Genomic DNA, 16,207 nt, shown 5'->3' with positions numbered 1-16,207 from the left:
TGAGAATGGAGCAGAACATACTGTAGTATATTTTTGTGGGGACCTTGACTGCATTATAGTAGGCCTACAATCTTTTGGATTGCAGTGACCCCACATTGTTTCTTCGGGAACAATATTTGTAGTTACAATGAGGGCTACATGAGCCGAAGGGAGAGAAACACGTCGCCTCTCTCCAGTCCGTGCGTATGCTGCTGCTGGTGGCTGAATAACAACGGATCGCATCGCTGACTGACATAAACGCACAGTTACAAGTCAGAGGCACTTCAATAAGAAAACTCAACTAATAACGCTTGTGTGTGTTAATCTGCCCGATGCTGACGTTAGTATATAATGTTTAGATTGTTTTCCTCTTGTACATGCGTTTGTGGGCACAGTGGCAGGGGGTGAAAAGCCGATTTGTCCCATGGTGTGCACTGCGCAACTGTGCAGTGTAAAACATGCTGAAATCAAACCACACACACACACACACACACACACACACACACACACACACACACACACAGTCACTCAGTCACAAATCCTCCACAGTGTGATTACGTGTCTGCAGTGACACTGATGCGAGGTTACAATGAGTCCGTGGTGTGGTGAGACTGGGAAAGGAATAATGCGCGGAAGAGCTTGGCATCCGACTGCGCGCGTTGTGTCGATGAGATGGGCGCGTTGGGAAATACCGCACCGAAGCACACTCGCCTATTAGTTTGCATTGCATTTGCACAGTGCGCTCAGTGCGATATTTCCGAACGTGGCCGTTGTGTGTGTGTGGGTGTGTGTGTGTGGCTGGCTGGCCTGTGTTTTGCTGCGTGGGGATCGCCATGTGAGGGGGCTAGCCAATAAGGGGCCGGTGTTGCATGTGGAGAATTGTGTAGGTTAGTGTGTGTGGTGTAGCCGAACGGGGTGGTGAGAACATGAGGGGGATGTAGCACAGCAATCGGTGACCCCTACATTAAGCTGTGTTGCTCCCAGCATGCAGTGCAAATGCGTGTTGTAGCAACCGTAGCCAATGGGAAAACAGGATGCAGTGTTGCCAGGTCCGCGAATTGTAAGCGAGTTGTAAGTAGCGTGTTGAATGGCATTTTTTCTGGGCTTGTTTTCATAGACCTGGCAACAAATTAGGCGGGGGTGTCGGTGCTTGTGGCGTGTTTGTGTTTATTATTGATAGTGATATTGTTTGTGAGTCTGGACGGGAGGTGGCTTTAGTGCCATCTGTTTGCATTTCCATTAAGGATTTAACTGTGTAAATCCTATTAATGTATTTATTATCCCCTCACATGGCCAGACACCAATACATTTTGATAGATGTTTAGTTAAAATATTACTTATCTCTGCTGTCTGGAAGAAACAACAAGAATGTGCGGATATTTCAAATGGCCCCCAAGTAATTGGCAAAACGCCACGATTTTATTGATATAAACATATGCAAAAACATAGATTTTTTTGTTTTTAGTTTAGTTCAATTGATACAATCCGGAACACAATTGATTGATTGATTCATAATTAAAATAAACATATGCTCTGAATAGATTCAGAGCTAAACCCACAGAAATATTCCTTGACCAAACATTTCTTCTTCAGATCTCAAAGTGTTCCAGCCCCACTACTCTGTGGTTTATCAATTTCTGATTCTGTTTTAGTATTGGCCTTAAGTCTTTGGCAAATCACCACCAAACACTCTTTTTTATTTTGACACACTATGTCAAAATAAAACACGCTATGCTTGTAATTATATATTTTTATCCATAAAACGGATTAATCAATCAACTACACACAAACAGTAGTATTGTATATGATTTATTGCTACTTTTTAGGATACAAAAATAGGATGGGAAAAACTGCTTAAGGCAACACAATGACTAAGTGATTCACAACAGAACAAATAGAAGAAAACTCTATTAACAAGAAAAAACATAAGATAAGAGGAATAATCACCTTTGTGACCAAAGAGGTGGTGATCAAAGTTGTGAAATAAAGCAAAATAAACATATCAATATACATTTTCTTTTTTTAAGATTTAGGTCTCAGTTACGTTTAAACATGTTCTATCTATGATATATTATGATTAATGTTGACATTTGAATATTATCCATGTTGCCCTTATTCATATTCATTTTTAATAAAATAATAAAACGTATGTTCGAAATATCGTGTAAATGGCTCGAACTGCATAAAGAAAAACAGTTCAAGCTTGAAAACAAATGAGGCAGACTTACACACAACAAGACCATAGTATTATAGGCTATGCTGTATCATTCTAAAACATGGTCAGTCATTGAACACTTTCCATCTTGTATTTACAGAAAGGGAAACAAAATCTCTGGTATAGTTTACATTCAATAAATGTCAAATACATTGTGCTGTACATTGAGAGAATGGCTCAATGGCAAAAAAATAAAAATCATATAGATGTATTATCACTTTTATCAACATTACAAAATAAATCAAAATTTCTATCAGAATAGGTCCACATGAAATATCATCAAGTGTAGATTTTGACTTCATCATGTTTTGAATTAAAACTTTCTTTTTTCTGCAATCATATAAATGCATTTGGCACAAAGCATCCCAATTCAGTTACAAAAGTAGATCTTTTTATTTTACTAATGAAACTACCTGCTATGACTCATCAATGCTCGTTTTATCAGCCGATGAAATATCTCTACAGTGTATTTTGATATACTTACAGTACGCAAAAGGTGTGATGAGAAATTACTGTGGAAAATATGTTCCATTTGAGAATGTTGGATAGTCTTGGAAATGTAAAACACATTACAAACAAGAAAGAATACTTGAGACTACTGAACTCTGAATATATTGATTGTTGTTAGGCTACCAATGGACTCCAAATTCCATTGATATACTGTAAATGAACATAATAGAAACACGTTTTTTTATATACTCTGTACTTCTATAAACAACCACAAATACAATCAAAGAAATACAAATAGAATAGAGAAGAATTTCATACAAGTAAGAAAACATTCTAAAATGAGATATTTCGGATGCAGAACCATCAAGACAAAAACACAACCGCAGTTCAAAGGCTAAAATCCTTGAGATTTTACACCAAGTTTTGAATAATACACAGGCTAGTTCTGCATCAGTATCAAAGCATGGATCCCAATTCAAACATTTAGCCCATTTTAACTGTAGCATTACAGGCTCCTTGGGAAGGCAATTTGGCAAGTCACATGAATATGAAGCAACATACATTATACTAATATAAAATACATTATTCAAATGACTCAAATATTATAAAATAGAAAAAATCCACTTCATTTTCCCTTATTCAAAACGGTGCATATTAGCAGGCACAGTAATAATTCATTTGGAATATCATCAAGGCAGTGTGCATATCCCTTCATTTAAAAAACAAAAACAGAAAAAAAATGCACCTAAAATGAGATGATAAAGGTATAAGCTCAAGGTTTTTCTATTGGAAAACTGCATACAAAGTTGGCAATATATTACATGAAAGAGCTGGCATGTGCAAGAAGTAAGTAAGGCAGGTTTTTGGCCATAAGTGAGGATATTTTTGGAACTTCGGTGATACTCCTTGACAACCAAGAATTTGGTTGGACACAATTCACAATTTTAGATACTAAACTAGATAGGTGTGCTTATACAGTACAGTACTCGTCACTTGCTAAGGCTTGATGTGATTCGTTGTGAGCTTTTAGTTCTGCTATTTCTGGTGATTATCACCGACCTGCAACACATTTTCTTTTTGTTTATTTTAAAACAAACATTGCTTTGTTAAGACATAAATGCCAAAACCTAGGGCACGTCCTCCAACTGGTTGACCAAGAAAGCGAAAAAAATGAAAGGGTGATTGTTGTTCAAATTGAGGCAGAAATTATGTGTTAACTGCCTAAGAACTTCACACCCACACAGAAATCATTCAAAGTGAACCAAATCACACTATAACTGTTACTGTTAATTTAACTCAGAGAGAACAAATGGAAACAAAATGGGCTATGATCGGGCCATTTAATTCCTTCTGTACAATCTCAGAGTTAAATTACATCAGGCTTTTAATGTTTATGATGGCAGGGAGTTTAATATGTTTTATCTTCACTATCAAAGAGGGGGTGAAATACTGTGTGTGTGTGTGTGTGTGTGTGTGTGTGTGTGTGTGTGTGTGTGTGTGTGTGTGTGCGTGTGCGTGTGCGTGTGTGTGTGTGTGTGTGTGCGTGTGCGTGTGTGCGCGTGCGTGCGTGTGGTGGACAGAAACGTATAGTACATTTACTTGAGTACATTTCAAAGACAAACATTGTACTTTTTTCACTCTTCACTCATTACATGTCTACGAGCAGAAAAAGTACATTATGAATTAACCACTTCAGCCCCATTTCAAATAAAGTGAAAATCCGAGCATGTAGATCATCTATTTTCACCAATATTTATATTTTTTGAAAATGTATGGGAAATTGGGGTAATGTTTGTCATCTGTACTTTTGCACAAAAAAGGTACTCCACTACTTTAACTTAAGTACAAATTTCAGACAATTTTCAGAGCAACTTTCACTTGTAGCTGCATAACATTTGACCAGGAGATACTTTGCCCACCACTGGTGTCACCACACTGTGGGTGTGATAGAAGTTCCTGCTCCGGTTCTTCCTCTATGTCTGCCCTCTGGCCTGCACACCGGTCAGATCCTTCCTTATGATCTCATTCACTGTAGGAGAGCGAGAGAGAGGGGGAGGGGGGAGGGGGTTGGGGGAGGTAGTGGGAGAAAGAGAAATCAGTATTTTGGAGCAAAATTTCTGTAGACCAGTGGCTCTCAAACTGGTATTGCGTGACACTGTTTTCTCAGGCCTGCTCCCGCCCACAGTTTATTTTTGACTGCCTGCAGCAAATTTAAAGTACTGTCTGCTCCTGCATTATTTACATTGGGACCCAAATACAGTACAAACAGAAACACAGAATGAGGCAGAGACGGCATTACAGCACCACAGACAGTGACACAGTGGGCTGAGCTATTATTAATAAATTGATGTATATACCTGTTGGTAACAATCTTTCAAAATTACATTCTCCTCTTCCAGTTAGTTTCCATTTTTGTCAATAACAAACAACTGCGAAATGCATTCAAATGTCAAGCCTGCGTTAAAAACGCCTGCGTTAAAAAAGCTACTACTAAACTACTGCTCTCACAAGATTTGCATTGGGCCCTGTCTGTGGGATGCCAATCTCAATGCAGGGCTCTACACTGGTGTGCTGTGAGAGAAGTCCAAGGTTGTCTTTGGATTTCATGACCACTATACAGTAATTATTGCAGAATACGACTATAGGCTACAAAAATGAAGAATTACTTCTTCTTTTTTTGAGTGGTGTAAACCACTCCAACAACTGGCTTTGTACCCGTGTCTGTTCGTACCAAAAAAAATCACACCCGTGTGAACTGAGTGGTGTAATATAGCCTGTCTGACGTAATGAAATCATGTCTGACGTAATGAAATCACACCCGGGTGAACAGGGTGAACATAGCAACCATGCTCATTTTTTCTGCACAGACTAACAAAGACTAATGAAATCACACCCGGGTGAACAGGGTGAACATAGCAACCATGCTCATTTTTTATGCACTAACAAAGCCAGTTGTAGGAGTGGTTTACACCACTCAAAAAATGTACCTGTGTCTGTTCGTACCAAAAAATGAGCATGGTTGCTATGGTCACCCAGTTCACACGGGTGTGATTTCATTACGTCAGACATTACGTCAGACCACAGTTGATCAGTCTATATAAGACCTTACACCACTCAGTTCACACGGGTGTGATTGTTTTACTATATCAGTAGTTTGTGCGCTCTCATTTCCCAATACAGAGCTAAATTCTATATAGCTTGAGGAACCCAATCTGGGTACCCAAGGAAAAACAGCACACTCTTTTCCATTGAATTCACAGTCTGCCTCGAGAGACTATGAGGAACCAAATAGAATAGGGCGCCACTTCTCCATTGAACTCAATGGACGCGTTTTTTTCACTATTTTGGGCATGTCATTGCTATATCTTTGCGATTTTGACTTGCCCACTGCTGGGCATTGGACACACAGTTTGAAACTGCTGCACACAACTGTAGAGATTTGTGTGACAGGCATAAGCATTTATGAAAGTGAATTAATATTACTTGTACCTCTGCACTGCATTGGCACTGAATCATCACTAGGGGTAGAGCTACACTTATAAGCAATCACTTCCTGTTCTGCTGCAGATAGCTCTTCTCTCTGTGTGTGTGTGTGTGTGTGTGTGTGTGTGTGTGTGTGTGTGTGTGTGTGTGTGTGTGTGTGTGTGTGTGTGTGTGTGTGTGTGTGTGTGTGTGTGTGTGTGTGTGTGTGTGTGTGTGTGTGTGTGTGTGTGTGTGTGGGGGGGGGGGGGGGGGGTCAGTGTTGTGGTTCTAAATATAGAGACAAGGTGCGTGGGGGGTACATACCTGTGTCATGTATCGGGGTGTGGGGTGGGGTGGGGAGGGGGGCACGGTTTACAAAATTCAAAGAGGTGTGGAAAGTACCAGCTTTGAAAAGTAGGGCCATGTGAATTGTGCCAGTTGAGATGTTCCACCTTCACAAAGTGACATCACAAAACAGATTGTCTCGAAAATCGTTGAAGTGACATTTTCCCCTGTGTACTGCGCACACGGGGGAAACCTGTAGTAAGCGTGGAGGAATGTCTAGTATGTGTAATATGTTGTCTCTCCAGATAGGCCACATCCTCTGTGTGTGCTGATCTGGCCCATTGTGTATGTGTGTGTGTGTGTGTGTGTGTGTGTGTGTGTGTGTGTGTGTGTGTGTGTGTGTGTGTGTGTGTGTGTGTGTGTGTGTGTGTGTACAGTGGTACAGTGACATCAGGGGCTGGTGCCACCGCCCCCTGTTGTGCCTCAGGGAGCTCATTAGGGTCGATGAGTAATACGAGTGCTTCAAAGTGGGCCAAAAAAGCTTTTTACCGTCTAGCCATGTAATTACAGTCTACATGATATCACGAAAGATTTTGTTTCCATGGCAATGCTTTAGGGCTGTGATTCTGGGAGATCTAATGAAAATAGTCACATGATGAAAGGAAGAACTCTTAATTAAACATTACGTTAGTTTGCAGTTTGAGGGTATGAATTCTCATAGTAAACTATTTTCAAGAAGCAAAAGAAGAAAATAATAAAATAATAGCTGTCATGCTCCTGTCAACAAACTGAACATCTAGAAGAGGGTCTGTGTGTGTGTGTGTGTGTGTGTGTGTGTGTGTGTGTGTGTGTGTGTGTGTGTGTGTGTGTGTGTGTGTGTGTGTGTGTGTGTGTGTGTGTGTGTGTGTGTGTCCTTTGAATTGAATTAAATTGTAATTAGGTAGTCAATGATGTCACAGATATGACTTTAACATCATCATCAATAACATCATCAACATGATGTCCAAGATCCACATCGACGCCATGTCGTTACGTTATTAGACCGTGTCTTGTTTTGTTTTTTTGTTCACATGCTGACACGTAAAGAACCTCACGGTTATGCTGGCTTTGTGTAGTTCTATGAATAGAACTACACATTAAGTCAAATCAGGAACTATCACGCCTGCACAGAACCATTTTCAAACAAATCAAAGCATATAAAAGCCAAAACATCCATTAAAACAACAGCTGTCAGTTACTGCAACAATTATCAATATACACCTGATCCAAAATAATGCAAGAGAAATGGAGGTGCAATGTATTCTGTTATAGTTTGAGAACTAAAGGACTGTGACAGAAAATACTATAGTTTCTTCCTGCATTGAAGTCGACCGGATATAGAGAGACAGAGTGGATGTGAGAAAGAGGGAGAGATGGTTGGTTTGTGATAACATATCACGGTCACTTTCTCACTGCCTTACTTTCTACCTGATCACTTGCAGATGTGAATAAGAAAACACCATTAGGGCAGGTTAACACTAAGCACATTTTATAGCCATAGCTGTTGCCCAGAGTGCTGCAGAAGCTGTAGGAGTGGTCCAAACTAGGCACACTGCTGTCGTCACGTCTTTCAACGTCCCTGTTTATTTTAGTCTCTAGTGGAATTCCCTCTGACACCTAATGCCTTAAAGAAACTTTCATCTCGCCCAGCGGTGCCACAAGACTTTTCCTGAGCATAAAACAAGCTTAGAGAGGCAACGGGAGCTCCACAGCGGGGCAACATACAGTGGGGCTTTACTAAAGTCTAATGAAGGGTTGGCACCGAGCGGCCATTTGAGGCTGGCCCGGGGAACACTCAGACACGGGTCTGTACAATAGGTGAGTGTCTAGCTCCCAGAGTTTTCACCAATAAGCTGGTTTGTTTACCAGCCGACGGTGGGAGGAGGCGGAGAGACACACTCTGTACAGTAGCTGACTCAGTTGCTGCACACTGCCCACTGTGAGATGGAATGGGCACAGTGTGTGTGTGTGTGTGTGTGTGTGTGTGTGTGTGTGTGTGTGTGTGTGTGTGTGTGTGTGTGTGTGTGTGTGTGTGTGTGTGTGTGTGTGTGTGTGTGTGTGTGTGTGTGTGTGTGTGCGCGCGCGCATATATGCGTAAGTGCATGCGTGTGTGTACATACATGTGTGCCTGTAACTACACTTGTGTGAGTGAGTGTATATAGCCTTTATGTTAACAGTTTGGATGTGTTTTGGAAGCGTTGCTAGAAGATTGTAATAGCAACACAAGTTAAGGACACACAATCAATAGTAAAGCGAAACCTTCAATCTCACATTACCCCAGCCTGCAGTGTACCTCAATCTGACAAATAATCTCCATGCTGTAAGTAATATTACAGAAAAAATACAATAAAAATACCAGTTTCTTAACTAATGTAATTGACTGTGTTATACGATTGATCACAGGTTCACAGAAGTTTGGTATAACAGGGGATAAGTCAAATGACTGATTTATATGTGTTATGTGGTATGTCGAAAATAGCACATCTAATACATTCACACATGATGCCTTGTGAGCTTGTAGATCTTCTATTTTTCAGTGTGCAACTAAGTATAATTTACCCTTAAGGTGCTTTAGAGCTGTTTGATCTAGCTTCTTTAAATGGGATGTAAGTGAGCTGAAACTAATGCCTGTTCACCAGGCTGTTTTTGTGTGCTTTATCTCTCTGGTCCTGGTCTACCTGCTGGAACAATCTCACCTGCTCCACTGCCTCTGGGCTTTATTCCATATGCATTAAATCTCTCACTTTCAGTCTTTGTAGGCCATGACGGCAGTTCTTAGCCTGCACACAAACTACCGTATGTGACTCTTAACTTTTGCTGGCTACGCCAGTGGTTCATAACCTGTTGCTCATAAACTTTCAGCCTTTGGCCATGCCAGAAATTCTTAACGTCTGTGATCCCAGGGACAAGCGCATTTCTATAGGTGCTCACTAATTCACCTCTGGCCGAAATTGGGCAAAAAACGGCCATAGCCAGTAGCCACTAGCCCAAATGTGTTGACATCATCACATTTGTGATGACAGCTATGGCCGTTTTAGCCCAATGAGTGTTTTTTGTGCAAAACTAATGCTTGGAATGGATTCAGCATCATGAAAACCCCCTAGTTTGACACGTCACATGCTACATAAAGCATGATGAAATTTTGCCTTCTATAATGGTATGGTCACATATTTTGCCAATTATGAAAATTGCTCAACATATGAAAGTTAGCATCCGGCAGTTTCTACCATAGAGTAATAAAAGGATAGAGGCCGAATCTGAGCGTTAGCCCCTGCTATAATGCTATATATCCCGCCGCAGCCGCCTGACATGGTGAACATCCCGAATTCACAGTAAAGCAGAGAAAACTAGAAAAAGTGCCCTTCTGGGCACAGGTCTCCACCAGGAGGATAGGATTGTGTGAGATGTTTGGCAAAATGTTTAGGAGTAATTTGTTAGTTAGTTTTTTGCAACAATTTTCTTCATTTTGTTGAGGAAATGCAGAGCCAGATCACTCATAGCATGAGGATAGAATTCTGGATGAGCAGGACATGTGCAGCATTTTGTACAAAACGGGCCACTCCTGAAAACTTTGGAAGGCAATGTTAGCCAATCAGTGTAGAATCTGAGAAATCCAACAGACTCGTCTTGATCACATGACTACAGAGATCATGTGTACCGATTTGCGTGACATTTGGATGAAATCTGACTATCGGCCTCATGGTGGCGCTATAACCGGCAGATGTGGAGGGATGCAGGGACAATGTTTTTCCATGGCCTCTAGGGAGTGCGCATAGATCGATGCAGTTATAGCTAAAAACAGGAATTGGCCTGTTATAGCGCCACCGTGAGGCTGATTTGGGGGAAAAATTAGTGGCATGTCGTCCTCGGCCTAGTGGAAATGTGCGTGTATAATTTCACGGAAATTGCACACTGTGTTTGTGATTTGTGGCATTTTGTTCAAAACGGACCAATCATGTGAGCTTTTGGAAGCCAATCTTAGCCAATCAGGATGGAAGATGAAGACTCTCTCCCCATTCTCAACATGAGAAATGAGGTTATGATCTCTACACACACTCAACCCCAGTTATTGAAAGCGGATTGTTATTTCTAACATGAATCTGGTTTAATTGCACACAGATCATGAATTGACCAGTGCGTCACTAATGATTGGTTGGGAATCATTCAGCTTTGGAAAGAGACCCTTCAATAGGATTTCTTGGGTATATGTATGACAGTTTGCTTGTGTGGGAGGAGGTGCTAACCAGGTTCTGGCTTAATTCAAATGAAATACATGACTTCCATTTAACGTTCTTTACAAAAGGTGAGACACCATTCAGGCTACCTGAGGGATGTGACAGTTACTGACACATAACTGTGATGAAACCAGGATGTGGCACACATATTTTCAAAGATGAGTAACTAGTGAAACACAGCCAACACAAACAAAATGTCTTTGATTGTTTCAGATATGGGCTTTATCTTCTCTTCCTGAAAAAATAAATGACTTGAATTTGGGGCAGTGCCTTATTCTGTCTTTGGAGGTACACTACAAATGACTCAGCAGTCATATTGTACAGTACACCTGTCATGAACAAAAATGAACTGAACTCAGTGGCCCTCACTCAGTGTGTAATCTATTACTTAAACCTGTGTCACCTGTGTGCAAGCATTAGTTGTTGTAAATGTCACTCATTTTATTGTCTTGATAATTTCTGTATGAAGCAGGTTTAGCTAAAGTAATTAGCCTGTAGTGCCTGGGATAAAACGGGGGCAATTAACACCAAACAACTATAAACTAAGCAGTTAGTGCTTTTATGAGATTTCCAGGGACAGCGTGATATTCTATGGGGAATTGGGATGAAAGGCAGAACAAAGACCAGAAATGGGGGCACCTTGGTGGGAAGCTGGCTGATCGTCACCATCACCTAACCTTGTGAAGATCAAACAGAGCTGGAACAGTATGCGTCTGTCCCTGTTAATTCACTGTCTATAAACTTTGCTGCTGTTTACTGAGGAGGGAAACCCTGTTAGTTCCATCCAAAAAATACAAATTCCACTGTTGGCTCATTTTTCTTCGTTTCACTTTTTCCATTGAAACGCGCACGCAGCCCCTTCCCTTTTCCTGCGGACTACCCTCCACCCTCACGCTATCTTACAGGGATCAGGCTGCATTTCTGGAGGAGAGCAGCTGCAAATAGGAATTCGGTGTGCCAGATTGGCAGAATCCCGCTGCTGGAAAAAAATCTAATCCTCTGGTGGGTTCCCCCGCAGAATTGAGGGGCGTAAGGCCAAAGGGAAGCCCAGGCCAAGTATAACAAACAAAGAGGCTTTCCCCGGCTCTCCCAGGCAGCCGTTCCACTGTTTGACAATGGTTGCCATGGAAGTTGTTTTTCACATCATAACAGTGTCAACATATCCAGGCGGTGAGGAGAGCTGACACTTTTTTCTCCCTCCCTCTCTCTCTCTCTCTCTCTCTCTCTCCCTCTCCCTCTCCCTCTCCCTCTCCCTCTCTCTCCCTCTCTCTCCCTCTCTCTCCCTCCCTCTCTCTCTCTCTCTCTCTCTCTCTCTCTCGCTCTCTCTCTCTCTCTCTCTGCAACAGAGACAAAAAACAAAAAGCAAATGCTTGTTTCCGGACATGGCTGTGCCAGACAGACACCCACAACAAGCAGGAGGGATTGTTGAGGCGGTCACTACTAGAGAACGTGGCCGCAATGTCACGACGGCATACAACTCGCTGCCGTGAAACGTAATCCGACTGACGTGAACCTGTGTACGCCCCATATCAGAGCAGGCCATCACACTGTAACAAGATACAACTCGGCGGAGCTTTGGAAAACAAGGAAGAGGGGGTTCAGCCTCCTGCCTGCTGCTGGATGTGGCCTGACATTAATTCTGTCAGAGGCTAATGGGGTTGACAAGTGTAAGTATAAACATATGACTCATAATCCCTGTTATTTCCACCTTGAGTGGAACATAACTACACCTCCTGGCAGGGATTGTTTTAACAGTGCGAGCCTGTTCTTCTGGCCTTGTTCAGAAGGACACTGTATAGCGCATGGGATGGATGGAGAGGAGATGGCCCATGTACTGTAAATATCCTCGTATTGTTCTCCAGAGAGGTTGAACGGCCGTTTGAAGGTTCTTATCATCTATCTCGAACAGATAAGGGACTGTACTTATTAATCTTGTTTTTCTTTTTTTTTGGTCGGAAAGAAAAAAAGCAAAGAAATGTGTTGTATTGTGACAATAATTCCACTGTACAAAAAAGGCTGCACTTGACCTCCTTACACAGTAAAATTCTCAGTGTAAAAGTAGAAACCCTAACCCAAACGGACCATTTCACTTGTACAATCAGAGTTAAATTAACACTCTTTACAAGGACTTTACAATGTACAGTTTCTCCTAAGCTGACAATTATGACACACGCAAGTGACCAGGCATCATTCCCACTCACACAGAGGATAAAAGCACCGACTTACACTCACCGTCATCTAGGTAGGCCTGGTCCAGGTTCTCCTCCTTGACAGTCACCCTCCTCTGCCCGTCACCCGTCGGCGGTGCCTCCGCCTGCCCTGTGCCCGGTGGTGCAGCCCTGGCTTTCTGCTGCCCCTTCTGCATGTAGGGCTGCTGCTGTATGACCGTGGTGGTAAAGTGTTGCTGCTGCGGCTGGCCTGCCGTCCCCTGAGCCTGGGGTGAAGACGCAGGGGAGTGGGCACCGGGCGCCTGCGGAGAGTAGCCAGGGGAGTGGGTACTGGGCGCCTGTGGAGAGTAGCCAGGGGAGTGGGTACTGGGCGCCTGCGGAGAGTAGCCAGGGGAGTGGGTACTGGGCGCCTGCGGAGAGTAGCCAGGGGAGTGCACGGCGGCTGCCTGCGGGGAGTAGCCCTCGCAGTAGATGACGTGCTGGCCGTTGTCGGTCGGCGGGGCTGAGAGAGCCTGCGCCTCGCCTCCCCCCCGCAGCAATTGCTGGTGGTTGGTGGGGGAAAACTGGATTATAGATGGGTGCTGGCCCGCTGGGTGCTGCTGGTGGTGGGCACCGCCACCGGTGGGAACCCCTCCCCCCGCTTGGGCCGGGGCGCCGGTGTGGACCAGCACCGAGCAGTGATGAGGATCGGGCATAATCCCTCCTCCCGTCTGCTGGTAGAGTCCTCCTGGGCCCTTGGCCCCGCGAGAGTAGACGATGGCCGGGCTCTGCTGCTGGAAGCGGTGGGCCTGGCCTGGCAGACCGCCGGAGCCCGGACGCCCCCCTTGCTGGCAGGAGGCCATGCCATTGTCTGGGTGAAGGATGGGGTGAGGGTTGTGATAGTAAGACTGAGGGGACATGCCCAGGATCTGAGGCATGGCGAAGCCCATGTGACCCGCCTCGTATTCATCCAAAGGCTCTTTCTTGATGGACGGAACTGCAGGGAGATGATTAGATATCAGGAAAATATTCTTTCATTCTTGATGACCCCACTAACCAGTGGTCAGGTTATAACTGTATTTTATTCATTCAAAAGATACACATACAAATCCTCATTGTTCATTTATCCGTTTTATTGAGCGGCACTAACCACTCCAACACGTGACTGTGTGTAGCATTAGTCTATTAGTCTGCATTGGTTACTGTGGTTACTGTCATGTGGCATCATCATCATACATCATGATAAAAGGCACCACTCACTTCACATGGGTGTGATTTGTGTACAAATGGAGGGTAACCAAATGTACCCTTCCATTTAGTTGTAAACTCTCTGAATTACATGTACTCAGGATGTTACTGTGCATGACTTCACGACACATATATAAATAGTGTGCAGTAAGTAATTGATCTAGCAGGACTTTACCTGCCAGTGGTGTATAGGTGCAGTGCTGAGGCTGGACTTTACCTGCCAGTGGTGTATAGGTGCAGTGCTGAGGCTGGCTCCGCTTCCTTTTGCCATTGATGACGTAGAAGTTGACCTTGACAGAATGGCAGATGGACGGGTCTCGGTAGGGCGGAACCTCAACAAACAGCATGTTCTGCAGAGCATGATTGTTATACTTTATTATCTACATTGTGACAATTTACAGTTTTGATCTGATTCAAAGGTTATAGGTTGTCTACTAAGAAATGGGAGTTTGATAGGCTACACTTACAGGTTGGCTCTTATCTTTGTCTACAGTTGCCTCCATCTCCCAGATCTGTTGTCCATCTAGACAGACAGACAGACAGACAGACAGACAGACAGACAGACAGACAGACAGACAGACAGACAGACAGACAGACAGACAGACAGACAGACAGACAGACATAATCAATACAAGTATTTTTGAACAAAGTATCTGTACAACACCAGTGGTTCTCAAAATGGTGTAGAGAATTTGAGATAAATGAATTAGTGATTACTATAGATGATTTTATTTATGTTCTCATGTTACAACTGAATGGGCTTCAAAAGGGTATTATTCTAAAGAAATGCTGTTTGGAATTTATTTGTTGAATAGCACAACCAGAGCTGACTTATTCATGTATTTATTTTATATCTCTACGTACGTTTTGTTTAATCTTTTTTGTTATCTTTTCCAATTTGTACAGAGGAAAGCCACTGGGTTATTATGACTATATGAGCCACATTATGGTCTGCATGCAATCTGTTTGCCATGTGATTAAAAATTCAAGTGGAGAGCAAGAGGCTTGTGTGCGTGTAGATCATATCTGTACAAAAAACGCTTCCTCTTGCACCACTCAGCTCACCTGCCTTGATGTACACATTCAAACACCTACACGTCCACATCCCAAATTACACTGATGTAGAGGCAGAGTAACAGCCTAAAATTCACCTTGCATTACAAGGTGAATTTTAGGCTGTATCTGAAATGGATTTGGGGTACTAGATACACAGTAAAATCGTGAACATTTTACAGTATGACACCAAACAACATACTTGACGTCATGGGTTGTACCGTCAGACATGGAGTATGTTACGCTATGACTATTATATAAGATCTCCTCAGAGAACCTCCTCAGAGATTAGGTTCAAAATCGGTAGAAATTTTAACACTTTTTTTATTTTCATTGTTGTGACAGAAAATAGACATGTACATCTTACTAGCCGATATGTTTAAAATCGGCAGAATTTTACTTTAATTTTACTCTTAGAATACAAATGTACACTCTCAGTTGCGAATGGATAAATGAACACTGATAAATGTACTTCTGGGGTCCACAGTGCAGACTAACTATGGGTCAGCACCCCAAGTTGGTCGCGGGAAAGTAGAGGTGGGATCGCACATCGACAAATGAAAAAAGATCCATTTAATTTTCTCTTTGCCGAAAATAGCCGATCTACAAGTTCAGGAAAAAGGAGATGCCGCTATTATGACAAGCCCACAAAAGGGACGCTAGTGGTTAATGATCACACTTGATCACACTAATTAAGTAACAGTGAAGCTCTCGTTGAACAACGAGCAACTTCTTTACGACTGCCATCAAAAATGTTCTTTTATGATCCAAATGCCCTTTATGGAGCTGTAACATACAGTATAACATGTAGTCTAGTGAGAACATTTTTTATTTTAGGTGGGAAACCCTCTGTCGGACTGCAAATTAAACACACATGGCTGAAATGAGTCAGCAAGCAAAAGGGGGATTCCATTTGTTTTGCCAAGAATTGTCTTTTTTTCTCAACCTTTTTTATTTTTATGATCAACTTGCTCCGTTTCACTAACGAAAGATGATGACTGCTGCTTTCTTGGCGTCATGTTTAGTTTGCATTTTGTTCCAATTCTACTCTAAGGGATACCCCATGTTTTTGTTTTCTCTCTCTCGCCCCTTTC

The 16,207-nt window shown here is 42.6% G+C and overlaps 1 protein-coding gene across 5 annotated transcripts in view; it reads right to left on the bottom strand.

Annotated features, from left to right (window-relative positions):
- Positions 1-1,772: 1,772 nt before the first annotated feature.
- Positions 1,773-16,207, bottom strand: part of nfatc2a (nuclear factor of activated T cells 2a) — a 29,325-nt gene continuing 14,890 nt past the window's right edge. For 2 of the 5 annotated variants that reach the window (XM_079495972.1, XM_079495971.1), the window contains exons 7-10: positions 14,528-14,583; positions 14,278-14,410; positions 12,892-13,809; positions 1,773-4,673 (exon numbers count right to left, since the gene is read on the bottom strand). In XM_079495972.1, coding sequence (XP_079352098.1) covers positions 4,618-4,673; positions 12,892-13,809; positions 14,278-14,410; positions 14,528-14,583 — 1,163 coding nt within the window. In that variant the 3' untranslated portion in view covers positions 1,773-4,617. Of the gene's footprint in view, positions 4,674-12,891; positions 13,810-14,235; positions 14,411-14,527; positions 14,584-16,207 lie in introns of all 5 variants that reach the window. The other 3 variants (XM_079495969.1, XM_079495970.1, XM_079495973.1) reach the window with 3 other exon arrangements.

The sequence above is a fragment of the Electrona antarctica genome, assembly GCF_951216825.1.
Source record: "Electrona antarctica genome assembly, chromosome: 2".
NCBI classification, from domain to species: domain Eukaryota; kingdom Metazoa; phylum Chordata; class Actinopteri; order Myctophiformes; family Myctophidae; genus Electrona; species Electrona antarctica.
The sequence above is the reverse complement of the archived record's forward strand: the minus strand, read 5'-3'. Positions and strand labels throughout refer to the sequence as shown.